Genomic DNA, 19,608 nt, shown 5'->3' with positions numbered 1-19,608 from the left:
ACCCCCCCCCCCCCCCCTTCATTGACGCTTAAAATGTGAAATACAAATTGGAAATTCGTTCGTATCACCATTCATTCACAATCACTTCATTTCTCCTCTCAAATTCTCTCATCTTCATCTCTTCAATTCGTGGCTGATATTGATCAAACTATGGTTCATCTTCATCTCTTCAATATGTGGCTTATATCGATCAAACCGTGGTTCATCTTCATCAACTATGTGTGCTCGTCGTTGGTGTCTGTCATCGTTCCATTATCGCCATCGTGAGCTACCATGATTTCTGCTGTCATCTGTGTTTTTTTCCTGTGTATTGACATATACAAGTTCTCAATCCATAAATTTTTTATTTAAAATTTAATGTTTAAAATATGTTTTTATTTAATTATTTTATAAATAACTATTGTTGTTAATATTATAAATTATTTTTCTTTTTTTAATTTAATAAATAAATAATTTATTTAATAAACTTATTTATTTAAAAATGAATGTATAAATTGTTTTGATATTTAATTGTTTTATAAATAAATATTTTAATACTTTTATATATTTAAAATAGTTATCTTTAAAATAGTTAATTAAAAAATTTTGAAAATTTTTAAAATGTATATATTTTAACATTTAGTTAAACAAAAATAGGTAATATTGTATAAGTATTTTTTTTATAAATATAATTGTATAAATATTAAATATTTAATAGCATTAAAGATTTATATAAATATTGTTTTGAAGTTAAAAATATATATAATTAATATCCTTATTCATTTGTAAATATTTAAAATTATTAAAATAGTTATTTATAAAATAATAAAATAGTAATTTATTCAAAATAAAAAAATTGTACTTTGATTTTGATCATATATTTTAGTTTGCTAGAATTAGTGATTTCAAGTATAAAAATTTTAAAAAAAATGAATTTCTACATTGATTTGTGAATATATAAAAGTATTAAATAATTATTTATAAAATAATTAAATATTTATTTATGAATAATTAATTTGTGATTTAAAAAATATTTAAAATAAAAGTATAGTTTTGATTTTGATGATGTATTTTAGCTTGCTAGATTAACCATTTAATGTTAATTTAATTTTTTTTATTACATTTGTTAAAATATGCTACATTTAATACTACAGTAGGGTTTAAGATTTTTTAGTTAATTTGTTAGTTAGTTTTTGAATAATAGAATGAAAAAATATTTGTTTTGAAATATGAAAGTCAACTATTATTTGAACGATGACATTACCTGATATTAATGTGCAAATTTGTAGATTATGGTTAGAATCAGAGGATTACATCGGGCTTTAGGTAGAGTTTTAGGAAGAGTCTTAGGTAGACATATTGCTAGTGATGAGGAAGAAGCCCCTCGACGTCGAAGGCCAATAGCATTTGCACATAGTCAACAACCAGTTATCGCTGTTGCTGAAGATGTTGACCATGTGGATCATGTTGCTAATGGGGTTCATGAGCAACCTCAAGAGCCAGTTACGAATCATGTAGATGCTAATACTGAGGGTTCTCCAGGTGAGGCCCATGATACATCAGTGTAGGCGTCATATGCTGATCATGTGGTAATAAGAGTTTGGGCAGGAAAGGTAGTTATTTGTTTAATTATATCATATTTGAATAAATATTTTTCATTTTATTTGAAGTAATTAGTTTTAATTATTTGTAGAAACGTACTGAGTTGAGGTTAGTCTCTCATGGGAGGAATGTAGAGAAATTTGGAAGGCTTGCACCTGAGATTGAAGGCATAGTTGCTGCTACAGGATTAATTTCTATGATTACATGTTCGTTGGAGATAGGTGACAATTGACTTTTATCTGCTTTTGCAGAGAGGTGACACAAGGTAACTAGTAATTTTCATCTATCGATAAGAGAACTGAGTATAACCCTCGATGATGTGGCATCCTTATTACATCTGCCTATTAGAGGTGTCTTCCATACCTTCGATGTTATTGATGTAGACGAAGTCGTGGATTTGTTAGTTCAGTTTCTTGAAGTTAGTACACAATAAGCAAAAGATGAGATTGAGCAATGCAGAGGGGCATATGTTTGCCTAGCTTGGCTACGAGACATTTATCATAGCAAATGTGACGCAAGACAGTAGACCCTAGTAGTTCGAGCATATTTATTGCATCTAGTAGGTTGCATACTCTTTGCTAACAAGAGTGTCACACACATTAGTGTGATATTCTTAGACGCATTTCATGACCTCAGTCAATCTGGAGGTTATTCGTGAGGAACGACTGCACTGGTCCATATGTATGACAATCTAAATGTTGCGTCCAAGTTTTGTTGATGCTTATGATAAGTTACAAGAGCATGTAGAAAAAACATTTGAATCCTATAAAAGCTAGGAAAGCAATAGAGGAAGAAGAAAGAAGGATAAAGGAAGAAGAGGAACAAAATTATTTAGATGGAACATTTGAGAATTGACAAAGCTCTCTATATCAAAGTTGGTTGGCTTTGTATAAAATAAGATAGTAGTGATTTTTAACCGTGATTTTTTTAAATTAATTATTTTAAAATTTAAAATATTAACAAAGTTAAAACATTTTAGATGAAAAATTGAAAAAATTATTAAAATACATTTTACAAACATAAAAAATTAAAATAAATTTTTTTAAACTTAATGTATTAAAACAAAATTAAAAGTGACATTTAAGTCCTTTTTAAATTATTTTTTTAAAATTATTTTTAAGTACCGTTCACTGGTTCTTCTGTGAACCACCTATTGTAGTGATTCATGATAGAATTCGCCTTGATTTAGATTTCATCCTTCAAATTCTGAAACAACTTTTATATAAGCAAATGGGTATCCATAATTTTTGTTTTGTTTTGTTATTTGTCTTGCGGTTGGACAAAAGATATTATCTATTCTAGATTCCAAGAGTTCTAACCTCAACAGCAACGAACATGATCGAAAACTCGTACACTTCAAGCTTTGGGTGCATCAATTTTTTTTCCCCCGCCAAGAACGTTCCATCTTCCATGCTCTAGTTCTTTTAATCGTTCCAAAGGACGAACATAAGGGCATTTTGTCTTGGTTTATCATTTAGCAAGCATGTGCACAACATATGACACATTGGGGTTAATGGAAAGATATTTGTTACGAGACAAGGGGTCTCTCTGTAACGAAATTCAAACAGTAAGGGGGTTTGTGTTGGGTTAAAAAAGGTTTAATTATATAATTGGTTCCTTAATTATAAATTATAATTAAAAGTTTAATTGAGTCTTTCCATTATTAAAATATTCAATAAGGTGCTAAATAGGGGAGGGGACTAGTGTAATTTCTAAAGAAAATCATTATAACTAACATTCAAACAAAATGAAACATAACATCTATAATAAAGAACATAAAAGTGAATTAAATAAACAGAATAATAAAAATAGTGATATACTTAAGTATCAAGAAAATGAAACTATTAAATTCAAACAATAGGAGCAACAAAATACTAAAACATAAGTTAATAAAATACTATTCAAGAACACCAGTAGCAGCACCACAAATTAAGTACTTCAATAAGCTCCATAAAGAAACATCTTCACCTAGATATAAGATTAAAAAAAAAACTAAGAATTATATAAATAAATGTATATTGATATTAAGGAAAATAATAAGGTTTTTATAATTAACCTTGTTGTCATCAACATTTGAATGGTAGTGAAAGCATGGATACATAAGATAATCCTTATAAGAAGGATAATCAATTTCAATGCCAAATTGGTCCAAAATGGAAATATCTCAATCAAAACCCCTATGAATAAACAAAAGATTACTCATTCACTCAATTGATCGAATCTATAAATCCGGCGAAGACCAAGAGTTAAGAAGAATTTGTCATGGATGAATTCAAGTTCAACTTCATGAAAGTTGGATTCACGATCTTCAAATCCAGTTGTTTTAAATCGTAGCAAATCCTTCAGTTCATCACCATCAGAAAAATGGAAATGGAATAATTTCCTAATTCCTTAAAAAATAAGAAAAAAATCAGTAAAATTTGAAAGATATATAATTTACTAAAGAATAAGAAAAGAATCCAAATTGACCTATGGTTTACCTTGTTGAGATATTAACTTTAAATGTATGTGGTCCGAGAGAAATAGCATTAACAATGTTATACTAAAGATCAATCAAAATAAAAGCAAAAATTAAAGATCAAAATAATATAATTCAATGATGAAATAAAAATTTTCAACACTTATTAATTAAGTCTAACTCTATACACTATCATAAATTTTCTTATAAACTAAAAATATGAAAATATATTAAGTAAAAATTATGAGCATATTGAATGAAACCAAAAAAAATAAAAACTTTGAATCCGTGATTGTAATTTCTCCCAAAAACACAGTATATTTTTAATCATTATATTGTTACAACATAATCTAATACTAATCTGCATGCAGAACTCTAAAAAGTAAACCTACATCTAAAGATAATATAATTAATTACAATAATATAATCACAAATAATAGTTTTAGTTAAGTGATATCTGTTAATATTAAAGACATATTACCAAAATATATGAAAAAAATAGCATGACAAATGCTTTTTCACCTTGAATCAATACAAAATAAAGGTTATGAAAAAAATAAATATCAACAATTAAATAAACAACACATTCATTTTCCTTATATAAAAACATTTAATATAACAAATGATAAAATACCTTGGAAAAAAAAATATTTCTTCATCAATTTCATTTTGAATGTCTGGCTGGGGAGGAAGATTGGAGTGCTCTGAGCCGTATGGACTTCTTGTACATATCAATAAAATGCAAGTTAAAGTTATACAATAATTATCAAACACAATAATAATAAATAAAAAAAAGATAAATAGTTGGAAACAGTACCTGATATTGAACATGCATGTACTCTTATGGCTTCAAATTCTCTTCACTATTAAATGAAGGTGACATCATCAATTTGAATAGGCTCTTGAGTGCTTCCACACCATGTTTGTCGTTGACGGAAGAAGCAAGTTGCGCAAGATTACAACTTCTGCGAACATTTCCGATGGAAAGTGTAGTAGAACGGTAACGGGAACCCTTGCGTCTTCCCATCTTAAACTTGAAGCAGGAAAATGAAAAGGGAAAACAAAAAAGAATCATTTTCCCCACTTATATGGTGCTCAACTTTTCCACTTTTATCCGATGTGGGACTTCGCCTCACATTTGTAACCCAATTTGTAACCACTACTAGAAAAATGGCATTTTATGACACAGAGACTACGACGGTTATTGGGGAATCGCCTTAAAAAGATGTGCGGTGGCTTTTTTGTAATTATCTGAATAATAATAGGATTTTACGATATTAAATCTAAGACGGTTATTAAAACCGCCTTAGAATGTGCTTTTACAATTAAATTTATTAACACATTGCGCGTTTCCTCCTCTTTCCCCTTTCGCGCTGAAGTCTCTCTAACCCTCTCTTGTTGTCCTGTTGCTTACCTTTCGAAACTCTAAGTTGTCTTGTTGCTTACCCTAATCTTCTAAGCTGTCAGCAAAGTGAGGCGCCCTTTCGAAGAACCTCCCTCGCCGCCGTTGAACACTTTCTTTCAGCTGCAAAGTGAACCTTTTAAAGGTTCAAAGAACCTCCCCCGCCGCCGCCGTGGAACCGTAGCCTCAGCTCCGTCACCGCCTTTCGCCGGAGTATCACCCCAACGTCGTCGTCACTGGTGAGTTGTTCTTTCTCCTTACCACTTGCCCCTAAATGTTCTTCTTTCTCAGAAATTAGGGAACATTTTGCACAGAAGCCTCACCATAACCTGCATTTTTGAATAGTGCTTGCTTTATCTCTTCCTGGCTCATACAATTTCTCTGCTCTGCATTTTTTTATTTTGATTAACGTAGGAGCATCATTTGGATCTGGTTTCTTTCTGGGTTTTGAAATGAAAAGCATTGGCCTCAGTTCTAGCAATGCATGTTTGGCTTTAACCTCCGCATATTCCCCCTCTTTAGAACCGTAATTTGTTCTTAATAAATTCACACGTCCTCGGCTTTTATACTGATAAGTGATAACACGGGTTTACTGGTGGAAAATTGAAACAAACAGTTAAGTTAAGTGATTACTTCTCAGTGATATGCATGAATGCTCTGAATTTTTCCCTTATGGCCATAGAATATAGATGGGTGTCCAATTAGTCACAATGCCCTCCCTAGTTTGTTAGTTTCGAAATTTCAAGTCATTTGTGGACCCTCAATAGGACCAGTACTTTAGAAATTTTCGTGTTTAGATAATTTTTAAGCACAAGGAATTCTCCTGTTGGATTTTCTGTTTAATTTCATGCTTGATAAATTATTGTAAAGGACTATCAATATTTGACGCTCCTCTCTTGGTTATTCTAGTGTGTCATTGCATTCTCATTAATTTTTTGATGTTGAGAGAGAAATTTGGATCCTCTATAAAGACAGCTACCCAGTTCCTTTGTTAAACTTTTCATAAGTACTAGCAATAATACTTTTATTATTTACTTGGGAAGGAGTACGGGTATAGATGTTATCAAATCACTTTCATAAATCAACCAGTTCCAGAGCTTTTATATGTTGTTCCTTATTCCTAAGTTGTATTTTTCTACTTAGTGTATAGCATATTTTGATGCTACAAAGTTTGTTGCCCTATTTGAAACTATCTTCAGTTGTCCATGGTATGCAGACCACTAATTGGCAATTGCATTGCAAATTGACAAAACAATTTGAGAGAGAGAAATTTGCATCCTCTGTGATGGCAGCAATCCATTTCATTTGTTAAACTGCTCATAACTTGTAAATGACAATACATTTGTTATTTACAAGGGAAAGATTATGGAATAGACATTATCAAATTAGTTTCACAAATGTTCCAGAGATTTTATATGCTGTTTCTTATTCCTAAGGTGTGTATTTTTTTACTTAGTATATTGCATACTTTGATGTCACAAAAATTTGTTGCCCTATATAAAATTATCTTCAATTGTCCACAGACCACTAATTCCATTGCATATTGACAAAAGAGCATATGCTTCTAAGTTAAGCAGAACCCAATTTTGATGCATAATGCATTTATCTTCTGATAGATATGACACGGACAGTTCATTCCATTGCATGTCTTGAAAGTTCAAAAATATCTAGAGCCATATGAATTTTTTTTCTTCTGAGAAATCTGAGCAGTTAATTGAAATTTCAGCTTCCTTTTTTTTGTTTCCTTTAAAATTATATGAGAAAATTTGAAAGGGAATAACTTATAATGGAGGCAAAATTATTTTTCATGTGTCAGACTTTATGACTTCCTAGCAAACAAGAACAATAACAATAACAATAACCTTATCCCATCAAGTGAGGTTGATTATATGGATCACACGACAGCCACTGAACTTGGTCAAAAACCAAATTCTCAGGAATATTATTCATGTACAAAGAAGGCCACTGGAAGCACCAGTCATGAGAGTAGATTGCATGGTTTTTAGTCTTCTGAAAAAGAGGGGAAAGAGAGCAAGGACATTGGAGGAAGTTGTTAATAGAGATTTCATGGTAAATGATATCTTCGAAGATTTGGTCTTTAATCAAGCTGAATGGTTTTGTGTGATCCATGTTGCCAAGACTTCACCTAGTGGGATAGGACCTTGGTTTATTTTTTTGCAAGGCAAAAACCGATCATATAATAAATATAACACCAGGTCTGGACCGAGACACAAGGAGTGATATCGGTACCAGCCTGGCAGCAGTTACATAAAAAATAAAGACACCACAAACCAACCTCAGACTATAGCAACACCTCTGCCAGCTTCACAAAATAAACGATCCCTTCCTATGATAACTATAAGCCTCCCCAAAAATAATGCAAACTGTATTCAACAAATATCCCTTCCTGACTAAAGAAACAGAAAGCTGAACATCGAACATGGTAATCCTAAAACCCAAACCAACATAAAGCTATCTATATACCGAAAGAAGAAGAAAGCTTGAGAAAAACTTCATCTATTGGCAGCCTGTTGTAGACAAATAATGGGCTCCATCCTCCCCTCTTGCAGCGATACATGAAAACAGTTGTATCTTGGTTGTTGTTGTCTTTCTTGATCTCGTATCCTTTTTCACAGGGCTAGAAAACTATGAGATTTACTCTCCCCACCGGTGCTTCTAATGGCCTTTTTTGCACATGTCTAAAACAAATTATTCAATTTCCTATCGTCCATTCCTCAATAGTTGTCACACTAATATTTCCTTTATACAATTATTTTGTATCTTGGCTTTTCTTGTGTGGCCATTCATCTATCTTAGTATTCTCATTTCTATTACTCACTTTTTTCTCGTGTTATCCCTTTGAACCCCAACATTCACTACTATATAGTATAGTTGGTTCTATAACAGTACAATAAAACTCCCGTTTGAGATTGGTTAGTACTTTGCAAATTTCAATTACAAATAACCCCCCAATGCTTTTTTTCCACATTAACTTGCATCTTGTGTGTGACATCTTTGTTAATTTCCACATTGTTTTGTACTTAGAAACCTGTTGTCATTTGCCAAAAAATGGAAACCTGTTGTGTGACATCTCCTATTTTACCACCAAAACATTTTCCTTTTGCTTCTTGGTAAAATTGCAATGCTATACTTCGTCTTACTGTCACTAAAGCGAAGATCCTTTGATTCCAAAGTATGTCTCCAAAGCTTAAGTTTAGAGTTAACATCTTTTGATTCTAAAATTTGAACTATATCATCCTCAAGTAGCATGTATTCAGGTATAATCTTTTGTTACGTCTCTGGTAAACACATCCCATATTTAACTAAATAAGGACAAAAGGCTACCCTTGTTGGAAAGTCCTTAGTCTCTTCACTAGGAGTTTTTACACTAGTGGTTATCTCATCATACATGTTTTGTATGGTCTGGATATAAGGCACTAGAACACCCTTCTTTTTCATAGCCTTTCACAATACTTCTCTTAGCACTAGATCATATACTTTTTTCAGGTTAATAAAAATCATACGAAAGTCTCTTTCTTTACTTTAGTACCTTTCCATCAGCCCTGTAGAAGATAAATAGTTTCTGTTGTAGACCTTCCTGGCATAAAACTCATTTGATTCTTTGTAATCCCAATCTCTTCCCTTTATCTATGCTCAATCATCTTTTCTCTTAATTTCATATTGTTCCTATCACATCCTAGCACAAATGCTTATAATTTAGTCATTCAGGAATCAAATAATCCTCTACCTGGAGCTTTTCTTGCCGCTCTACAAGTTTATCCCTTGCAAGTGCAGCTGCTGCCGAGGCATCCTGACACCAGTGAAAAGTCAAGACATGATCTAAAATGAGTAAATTGCAGAAGTTTTCAGATGTAGGTTTACCCCTGTGCCCGTCTTTCTGTATTTAGCCTTAATTTCGTCAGCTGTTCTAGCTTTTGGTTTCAAGTATGTGCTTGCTTCTTCAAGAAATTTTTGTCTGTCTGTTCCTTTCCCTTTATCTGCAAGGCAACCATTCAATATTCAAAAGATAAAATCATAAAATACTTTTTGGAGAAAATAAAACAATATAGATGTACCTCTCTTGTCAATATCGATTTTCTGAGGAGATGAGAAGACTACAGGTTCATCAATTTGAATGTCATCTGCAAAAGATAAGGTAACATTTTAAGAAAATAAAGAATCCTAGTTGGCAGTAGAAAATGTTAGGGACAAACCTATGTCAATCGCAAAAGGATCTTGCTTATCTACTGTGCTCGAGGAAGACTTTAAGAAAGGAGGACTGGAGAATAATTGTTTTAAATTTTCCAGTCTATTAGTATGAACTGATTGATTTGCATTCTGATCCGCATTCCCCGCTTTAAAGTTCTTAGCTATATTAACAAAGATAGAAGATGCTCCCTATAGCAAGATAAGTTCAATTACAAGTCCTGAAAAAAAATAATGGGAGAAAAAGCACTGCAAGCCTGAACAAACTAGACCTTTCTTTCATTTTGCTTTGGAGATAGACTTGTTGTAGCATCTACTGCATCTGCAAGAACTTCATCATGAGACAATAGATATAATTTTGTAGAGAGGCTGATCACATTCAGCAGCCACCTGTGGGTTGTCCCAGGCTCTCTTTTATTGAGCAATTAGTCATCAATTCTTAGAGCTTTGCTATGTTGAAACATTTTACTCAATACTTTGAATATGAACAATACTAATAGTGCTTTATACTGCGGGGTTAAAAATTGATGACTAATTGCTCAATAAAACATATATAGCCAGAAAAGGGAGGAATGATGAAGTTACCAGAACTCATTTTCACAGTTCAACAGTGATATGAAAGCAGTTTCATTCCCGTTGACCTGTAAAACAAGATAGCCACGAGTTTGATTATAAAACAAAAAGAACCTAACTTAATTTGTAGGAACACTAGGAATCATGCATGCAACATGTTTTCTTGCATTTTCTGTGCAAAATCCTTTTGCAGAATCCAAAACACATAAAAGGTAAATGTAAGGTGGTTTTAATTTTTTTCCTTAAAGCAGAACTATTGATGCTAATTGTAGATTATCATGAACTGACTCTCCAAAATCTTAAGCTTCTGGATGAAAACTCACAAATGGTTCTATATCTAGGCTGCTAGATGAAAACTCACAAATAGTTGTATATCTAACACCCCCTCACACAAAAGCCATTATTTGAAGCTTGAATATGAACTAGCCCACCTACATGGTGCTGGAATTCAATTTTTCTGATAAATTACGTTCCCTTCCCCTTAAAGATGATCAAATTACAGTGTCCTCCCCTCTATTTCTAAAAATTACACTCCCCTTACTTTAGTTAAAAATATTCTACAGTTCATTTTGATGTTAACAAACCTCTTAGTGATGGTGAATAACTATGAATGAGCTTTTCTGTGACATTTTTCCTCTCTAAATTTCAGTCTTACTGAAAATTAATTTTAAACATCAATTGAATTTTATAACTATATTATTGATTTTAGGAATTTAGAAGATGAAATGAAATTTTAAGCACCCCTACTATTGGTTTTGGAACTTAATCCAGAATCTCAATTTCATCATTTAGAGTCTCAAAGTCAATAATAAGGATGCAGTAGATCAAATAATAATACTCTTGAGTAAATCTGCACAAAATTGAAATAAGGTAAAAGCAAAAAGAGAATTCAGATTTGTGTGAATCGATCATTGGGTCTCCTTAGGCTTTTACATAATAATTTGCAAGTGGAGGCAGCCTTTTAACGCATCAGTGCTTGGTCATAGCTAAAGTGTTTAGGTGAATTTTATTTGTAACATGAGATTGTCACTTTATAAAGAGAATTTTAATTACCCTACTATTACCTCTAACTTAAAAGTTAATATCAATCAATGGCCCCAAAAAAAAAAAACAATAGAGGCAGTCCCTGGAGCTGGAGAAGAAAAGTAGCCAGAAATGGCGTCTGTGTTTGTTAAATGGGAACATGCGGATCAATAGGGTCCCAATCTCCCCCGACCCAACAGTATGGTAGAAATTATAAAATGCACCCTTTGGTCTCTGCTTTGTGCTTTTCAATCCCAACTTTAGACAAAATCTCCATGTTATTTAACCAAACCAACTCTCAAATAAAAAGATCAAAATCATCATTTCCAAAATGCACCCTTTGGTCTCTGCTTTGTGCATTACAATATTTTTTGGATTTCTATTCTTTGCAAATGAAGGCCTAACAGATAAATTGCATGTCTAATTGCCCCTTGTTATTAGAAAAATAAGAAATTATAAGCTTTTGCTTTGACTTCTGAACATATTTTACACTCTTTGCAGGTTGCTTGTTATCTTGGAAGACCAGAGGAGTTCAAAATAACAGTGTCGCGGTAAGTAATTGCTCATACATTTCCTAGGTAATTAGGTATGTTATTGCGTATTGTTGCCATCATTTTTGAGGCCTTGTCTGGCTTGCATCACAATTGAAAGAAATTAGTTTGATGGTTAAAATGGTATACCTTTTGTCTTCATTATTACTCGAATTACATTTAGAAAGACCTATTAAGAAAATATCTGTCAATTAAACAATTTATTAGTAATATTTTTTTTTATAGCATTCCATTTTTTTTTTTTTTGGGAATTGTCTGCACAATGTTTCATCTTTCCCCAACAGTTATAAATTGCTAATGATATTATTTGTCTTGAATTGGTTTGTTTGACTCTGCATGGATTCATTCCCCCTCCCTATTAACTAATTATATAATATGATGAAATAAGAAATTGATTAGTGGCTTTCTATAATTAGGACAGGAGGCTGCTATGTTTGGTTTGGAAAAGATAAGAGGGAGCATATACATATATATATGTGTGTGTGTGAGAGAGAATTAGGGCGTGAACATGGAAAAGATAAGAGGGGGTTGGCTGTTCTCCACTGTTACAACACTACTCTTACTGTGGTCTTACAAGCTTTGCTATGATGCAGGTGTTACCGTTAAGGCGTGTGGCGACTGTTAAGGATAGCAATATAGTTGATACACTTCCATTTAGCATACTGTCATCTCATTGAAAGTTGCATCCCCGACAACAAAGATTTCCTTACTATCATCGTTCGAGGTATGTATGTGATTCTCACACTTATGTGCTTAAGTATTATAGGCAATGGTTGACATGTTACTATTCTTTAGTAGTACATTGTAATTCATTGAGTGAGCCATAGTTCCCCGTTTGAGATTGAATACAACGATTAATACGGATAGTTTGGATTAATTGTTGTATTCAAACTTGAATTGTCCGTTTGGACAGTTTGGGAAGACAAATTGTTTTTACTTCATTTTGACTTATAAGTTAAGTATGTTGTGTTATTTTTGACTAAATTTCGAGCAATGCATCTTGCTTTGTTCTCTGGGTGCATACATGATAGGCGTGAATTGATGTCACCCCTTTCATGTTGTGTACTTGGAGACCAAAGCGAAATGCTGCCGAAATTTTGTCAAAATTAACATAACCGTCTTAACTTGTTTGTCTGAATGAAGTAAAAAATTGTCTTTCCAAATGGGGTAGGGTCATACCTTTTTATGAAAAAGAGAGGTTGACATGCATATCGGTTAATGTGCGGGCTATGGCAGTACACCAAAATGGATCGAAGTTGGATGACAAGACCACGCATAAGTGACGAGTATGACAATGGAGTTGAAGATTTCTTGCAATTTGCCAAACATAATGCAGCACCCATTGGTGGACTATACTTATGTCCATGTGTTAATTGTTTGAATGGACGACGACAATCTTTGGATGACATTAGAACACATCTTATATGTGATGGTATTAGTCCAAATTATACGAAATGGATTTGGCATGGTGAATTACCACAAATGTCATCAAGCCCTTCGACTGCTCTAGTTGACGAAGAAGTTGGTGATCATATAGAAGACATGCTACGTGATCTTGGACAAGAGGGTTTTAGGCAAGCACATTCACCTTACTATGAAAGCTTAGATACTGATTCTACGACTCCATTGTATATGGGATGCACAAAGTACACACGGTTATCAGCGGTCTTAGGTTTGGTGAATTTGAAAGCAAGATTTGGGTGGAGTGACAAAAGTTTCAACGAATTACTTTTGTTATTGAAGAATATGCTTCCTGTAGATAACACATTACCCAAGAACCATTACGAGGCAAAGAAGATATTATGCCCTGTGGGTATGGAATACCACAAAATACATGCATGCCCTAATGATTGTATTTTGTATAGACATCAATTTGCTGAAATGCGCAGCTGCCCTACATGTGGAGCGTCACGTTACAAAGTGAAGTCTGATGAAAGCAGTGTTGATGGAAGCACATACAAAGATTGTCCATCAAAAGTGTGTTGGTATCTTCCAGTAATACCAAGGTTTAAGCAATTGTTTGCTAATGCACAAGACGCGAAAAACCTAACATGGCATGCTGATAGGAGGATTAAAGATGGATTGCTCCGTCATCCTGCTGATTCTCCTCAATGGAAGTCAATTGATGAGTTGTATCTGGAATTTGGACAAGATCCCAGAAACCTAAGGGTTGGTCTCGCCTCCGATGGAATGAATCCTTTTGGGAACTTGAGCTGCAACCACAGTTCGTGGCCTGTTTTGCTAATGATTTACAACCTTCCTCCTTGGTTGTGCATCAAACGGAAGTACATAATGATGTGTATGATGATAGCCGGTCCAAGACAGCCAGGAAATGACATTGATGTGTATCTTGCTCCGTTGATTGAAGACCTCAGGAAATTGTGGGTAGAAGGGGTTGATGTGTATGACAGGAATGCTCAGGAGACATTCAGGTTGCGTGTAATGATTTTTTGCACCATTAACGACTTTCCGGCATATGGGAATTTGAGTGGATATAGCGTCAAAGGCCACCACGCATGTCCTATATGTGAGAAAGACACAAGTTACCTCCAATTAAAGCATGGGAAGAAGACAGTGTATACAAGACATCGAAGATTTTTAAAAGCTTTTCACCCATACAGGCGAATGAAGAAGGCATTTAATGGCACATCTGAGTTTGACAGTGCACCGATTCCTTTGTCAGGTCATGAAGTTTTTGATCGGGTAAAGAACATCGTCACTATATATGGGAAGACACAAAAAAAGGATGGGTCCCACAACCAGCTTTGGAAGAAAAAGTCTATATTTTTTTATCTGCCTTACTGGTGTCATTTAGATGTGAGACATTGCTTAGATGTTATGCATGTTGAGAAAAATGTATGTGATAGTCTAGTTGGGACACTGCTAAACATTAAAGGCAAGACAAAAGATGGTTTGAAATGCCGTCAAGATTTAGTAGAGATGGGCATACGACAACAGTTGCACCCAGTTTCAAAAGGTGTTCGAACTTATTTGCCGCCCGCATCTCATACAATGTCAAAGACTGAGAAAAAAAGCTTTTGTCATTGTCTGAAAAATGTCAAAGTCCCACAAGGATACTCTTCAAATATAAAGAGCCTTGTATCTGTGAGTGATATGAAATTGGTTGGCTTGAAGTCTCATGATTGTCACATTTTAATGCAACAATTATTGCCTATAGCCATCCGGGGTATATTGCCTGACAAAGTAAGGGTTGCAATAACTAGATTGTGTTTTTTCTTCAATGCCATCTGCAGCAAAGTAATCGACCCAAAACAGTTGGATGATTTGGAAAATGAGGCTTCCATTATCATTTGTCAATTGGAGATGTATTTTCCACCTGCATTTTTTGACATAATGGTTCACTTGGTTGTTCATCTAGTTCGAGAAATACGATTGTGCGGGCCCGTTTATCTGCGTTGGATGTATCCGGTTGAGCGGTACATGAAGGTATTGAAAGGTTATACGAAAAATCAACATCGCCCCGAAGCAAGCATTGTTGAAAGGTATGTGGCTGAAGAAGCCATTGAGTTTTGTTCTAAGTACATTGAAAATGGTTCACCTGTCGGTCTTCCTGAAAGCCGTCACGAGTCCACCCGACAAGGCAGGGGTACACGAGGATTCAATGTTGTAACCATGGATCGGGAACAGGTCTCTCAAGCGCATTTATATGTACTAAACAACACTGCTGAAGTTATACCATACTTAGATGCTCACAAGGAATATGTTGCAGCTTGTCACCCAAACATGAATATGATGCGCGTGTTGCAGGAGCACAATAGGAGTTTCATTAATTGGTTTAGAAAAACAATTTTTGGAATTAACACTGCTTCTAAGACATTAACAATGTTAGCTGTTGGGCCTAATCTGAATGTCCTTACTTGGAAGGGGTATGATATCAACAATTATTCATTTTACACAAAATCGCAGGATGATCACAGTGTTGTACAAAACAGTGGAGTCACCATTGATGCTCATTCGGACCACTTTAGTAGTGCAGTGGATAACCATCCTATTCGAGCGTCCATGCCTTATTATGGACAAATCAAGGAAATTTGGGAGCTTGATTATGGTGAATTTAGAGTGCCTGTTTTCAAGTGCCAATGGGTTAATGGAAATGCAGGTGTCCGACAAGACAAAATGGGGTTTACTTTGGTTGACCTTCAAAGGATTGGTTATAAGGACGAGCCATTCATCCTGGCAACACAAGCAAGACAGGTGTTCTATGTTGAAGATCCCAACGACTCAAGATGGTCAGTTGTTCTTCAAGGGAAAACAATTGGTATATCTCCCGATATTGATGCTTCAACCCTTGATGTTAACGACATGCCGACCTTCTCCACAGAAATGCCTCCCGTAAATGATGAAAATGAGGAGGATGATGTATATGCGAATCGTATCGATCATGACGAAGGTTTATGGGAAAATACATCTACTTGAATGCGGTATATAACACCATTTTGTTTACCTTATCCATTGTCATTTTAAATTTCTTATTATTTGTATTTCATTACTATTTGATGCATTTATGTTGTGGTAATTTAGTTGGCTTAATTTATTTCCGTATTTCTATGCAGGCATGGCAACACCCCCGAGGTCCCCTCCACCAGCAGATTCTCCTACGGAAACCACAAAAAAGAAGACTAGACAAACTACCAGGATGCGAAGGTTGACTGCCAAAAGCTTAGATCAACCACGACCAACTGTCCACGTCAACCCTTCTACTGGTAGAGGATCTGGTCCTCATAAAGAAAAATTTCATAGTTACCTGGGGGTAGTGGCACGGGAGAAAATCCCTATCGTTCATACAACTTGGAAGGATGTCCCAGAAACTCTAAAAGTTCTTGTATGGGATGACATTTTGGTAAGTACGCTAAACTGGTAACTATATGTGTCCCAGAATCTGCATGCTGTTTATGAAACTACAATGGCTTTGAATTTGGGATCCATAACTGTGGTTTGTAGTTCTGGAAGGTTTTGTGGCTGTATTAGCCACATTTGCCTGAAATTTCAGTAACCATGACTGTGATTGCAACTGTAATTTAAATCCTTGGATACTAGCAACTGAAAATATTTGTGAAGATGTTTTATGAATTAGATTGTTCTGCTCAATGGGATGAGTAAACATGAATTGGATTGATATGCAGATAGAAGTATGAGAGGTTGTACTTATTGATTTAGATGTCAGAATAGGAGTTCTGGTTGTCTAGATTTTAGAACATGTTTGTACTGTTTTTTTATGGCATAATTACATGGAGAGTCGTTTTTGTTTGATCTGTTAGACATAAATTATGGGAATCTTGGCTCTTAACTTAGGTTTATTCTGTCTCAATCTCACTTGTAACATTGGACATACTTATTATTTTTTTTTTCATTTAGGTTCTTATGGTGACCATATAAATTGCCTCTTTGACCCATAAATGGTTGTTATTAGTAGTTGCTCTGGTTTTTGGTGTGGTATGTGTCTCATTCTTTAAACAAGACATTTTGTTATGTTATTTGTGGTTTAATTTGGTTCTTTTGTCATGGTGATTGGGTTAGAAGAGACCAAAATAATTCAAAATTGCTGATGACAATGGTATTTTGCCTTCCAGTTTTTATCTGGGTATGGGGGGGGGGGGGGAGGGGGAAATTCATAATACACGGCACTGTTGAAATTGTATGATCTCATGCATATGCTAGTACTCCTATAATAGATTGGCTTGATTTGGTGCCACATGCACTGTTTGTCAGCTTATATGCCTCAATGAATCTGGGTGTGCCATTGATAAACACTACTAAGGCTTTAAATTCTGGTGTGTGCAACTGCTGTATCACTGTTTTGGCGGTCTTTGCGATTGCATTAGCCACATTTACCACATATCAGTAACCACTTGACTACAACTATGACTGCAACTGCAATTTAAGACTTTTGGCACTACCAACTGAAAACATTTTAAAGTCTATTCTTTGAATAATAATCTTGATCAATTGGATGAGTAGGCATGGATTGGATTGACATGCAGATAAATGCATGGGAGGTTGTGTTTATTGAATTAGATGGCATAATAGGGATTCCAATTTCTAGATTGTAGATTGTGTTTGTACAGCTTTGTTGATGCATGATTACACAGAGAGTTATGGTTATTTGTTGATGCAAGATTCCATTTTGGACATGCTGGACATATAAGGATGATTTAGTTAGTCATATTATTTTCTGCATCTTTAGCTTAATGTGTTTTTTTTTTTACAGCAGTAAAACAAGCTCTCTTTACTATTGAAATTGAGAGTGTTTTAACAAGACACATAAGGATTCTTCATTTTTGTGTTTATCTCTTTTGTTTAAGAGCTATAAAATTACTTATTAGAAAATGAAACATATTGTGTGTTTATGCTCAAGTTATAGAACAAACCATTCCAACACTAGGCCCAAATGATGATAATAAGGTTGGTGAGCTCTGGCTGTGAAACTGGAGTAGGTGAATTAAGATATGGTAAGCTAGGAGGAACCACCTGATGATAATAAGGTGGCCCAGTGTATGGAAATTGCTGAGGGGAGTATAACTGTGTGTCTACACCTACAGACGACAAAGGTGTGGTAACTGGGGAATATGGTCCATAAGGCACTTGTGGGTTGAAGCCATACCTAGAATGGAAAATAAGAGATGGATTTTCATTGTAAACACCCTAAAAAAGCCATGTATAGTTGAAGTTCCAAGGTGGTCGATCAACTTAATAAAAGAGTTAGAATTCTTTCAAAGAATAAAAAAAGACTTGCAGAAATGAAGAAATAAAGATTAACCTCTATAGTAGAAAGCCTGGGCTTGGGGAGCATACCCATTAGGAGGATACAGAGGACAATCTCCAACTGAACCTAAAGATCCTGATTGACTTGTGGTCTCCCTTGAATGACCTATAGTTGTTGTACCCTGAGAAGAGTTCAAAGGTATTGAACTTTCAGGTATTGATAAATGAAACTGAAAAATATGACATAACATATGCAGGGGGGATATCTAGTGAGAGGACTACTTTTATATGAGAGCAAGAGAACCACTACCTGCTACTTTTATATGAGAGCAAGAAAACAGGCAGTAGCAGTACAAATTATTGAGCAACCAAAGCTAAATTTGGAGATAGCAAATCCAGACGTGCAAACAAATGCACACATGATTAAAAGAAAGAACGTGAATATACTTTGAAATGGAAAGCGGGCAAGGGCGCAGTAAAACAGTATTGCTGGAAGCATAAAATGAAGTGTAATAGATCCCACATACAAAAATAAAATGAATTACCCTTCAGGATGATAATTTAAGCCATAATTATGAAATCAAAAAACGGGGAAGCTTGACTTAAACCACCACCCACACACACTATAAAAGCCTTGATGTAAGTATATTGTAAACACATTTGGTTTTATGCATGTTAAAGTGTAAATTTGCTGGCTGTGTGTATAGGGATTAAATATAATTAGTTTTCTTTTAATTTCCTGTTGTTTATAAATGTAAATGTAAATTATGCATAGGATTTAAATTATTGTGTATATCTTTTCTCAGTTTATTGCTTATAAGTTTATTTCTTATAAGTTTATGCGTGGTTTGAAAAAATATCTTAATCTCGCATATGATTGTGCATTGTATTAAGGCCATCTCATACTATGACTGTGCATTGTATTAGGGAAAAATGCTTCCATATATGTAATTTTTAGTAATGTACAACAGTAAGGTACAGCAGACTGTTTTGTCAACTTTTTATAAGCAGCTTGCAACCTTCTAGTGACTGGTTCTGTGACATTTAATTGCGGTGGAAATGTGGTCTATGCAGTAACAAATTTAACTTTT

The 19,608-nt window shown here is 34.3% G+C and overlaps 1 protein-coding gene and 1 long non-coding RNA gene across 2 annotated transcripts; one reads left to right on the top strand and one right to left on the bottom strand.

The window, feature by feature from the left end:
* Positions 1-9,204: 9,204 nt before the first annotated feature.
* Positions 9,205-9,951, bottom strand: LOC114369341. Its single transcript, XR_003657610.1, has 5 exons — positions 9,920-9,951; positions 9,656-9,839; positions 9,518-9,583; positions 9,324-9,439; positions 9,205-9,252 (listed from the first exon to the last, which is right to left on the bottom strand). It is a non-coding gene; the product is annotated as an uncharacterized LOC114369341 (long non-coding RNA).
* A 3,088-nt stretch (positions 9,952-13,039) lies between these two features.
* Positions 13,040-16,950, top strand: LOC114371550. The gene is made up of 4 exons (XM_028328956.1): positions 13,040-16,205; positions 16,369-16,655; positions 16,784-16,828; positions 16,939-16,950. Exons 1-4 carry the CDS (start codon positions 13,040-13,042, stop codon positions 16,948-16,950), a joined length of 3,510 nt encoding a protein of 1,169 aa, XP_028184757.1.
* The last annotated feature ends 2,658 nt before the right edge of the window (positions 16,951-19,608 follow it).

The sequence above is a fragment of the Glycine soja genome, chromosome 10 (assembly GCF_004193775.1).
Source record: "Glycine soja cultivar W05 chromosome 10, ASM419377v2, whole genome shotgun sequence".
Lineage (NCBI taxonomy): Eukaryota > Viridiplantae > Streptophyta > Magnoliopsida > Fabales > Fabaceae > Glycine > Glycine soja.
This window is presented reverse-complemented; position numbering and strand designations above follow the sequence as displayed.

Excerpts from the sequence above, each read along its gene's own strand:
- LOC114371550 (XM_028328956.1), top strand. The coding sequence starts at position 13,040 with ATGGATCGAAGTTGGATGACAAGACCACGCATAAGTGACGAGTATGAC. Across the intron at positions 16,206-16,368 it reads TCGTATCGATCATGACGAAG|GCATGGCAACACCCCCGAGG; the intron begins GTTTATGGGAAA and ends ATTTCTATGCAG. Across the intron at positions 16,656-16,783 it reads TTGTATGGGATGACATTTTG|CCACATTTGCCTGAAATTTC; the intron begins GTAAGTACGCTA and ends TGGCTGTATTAG.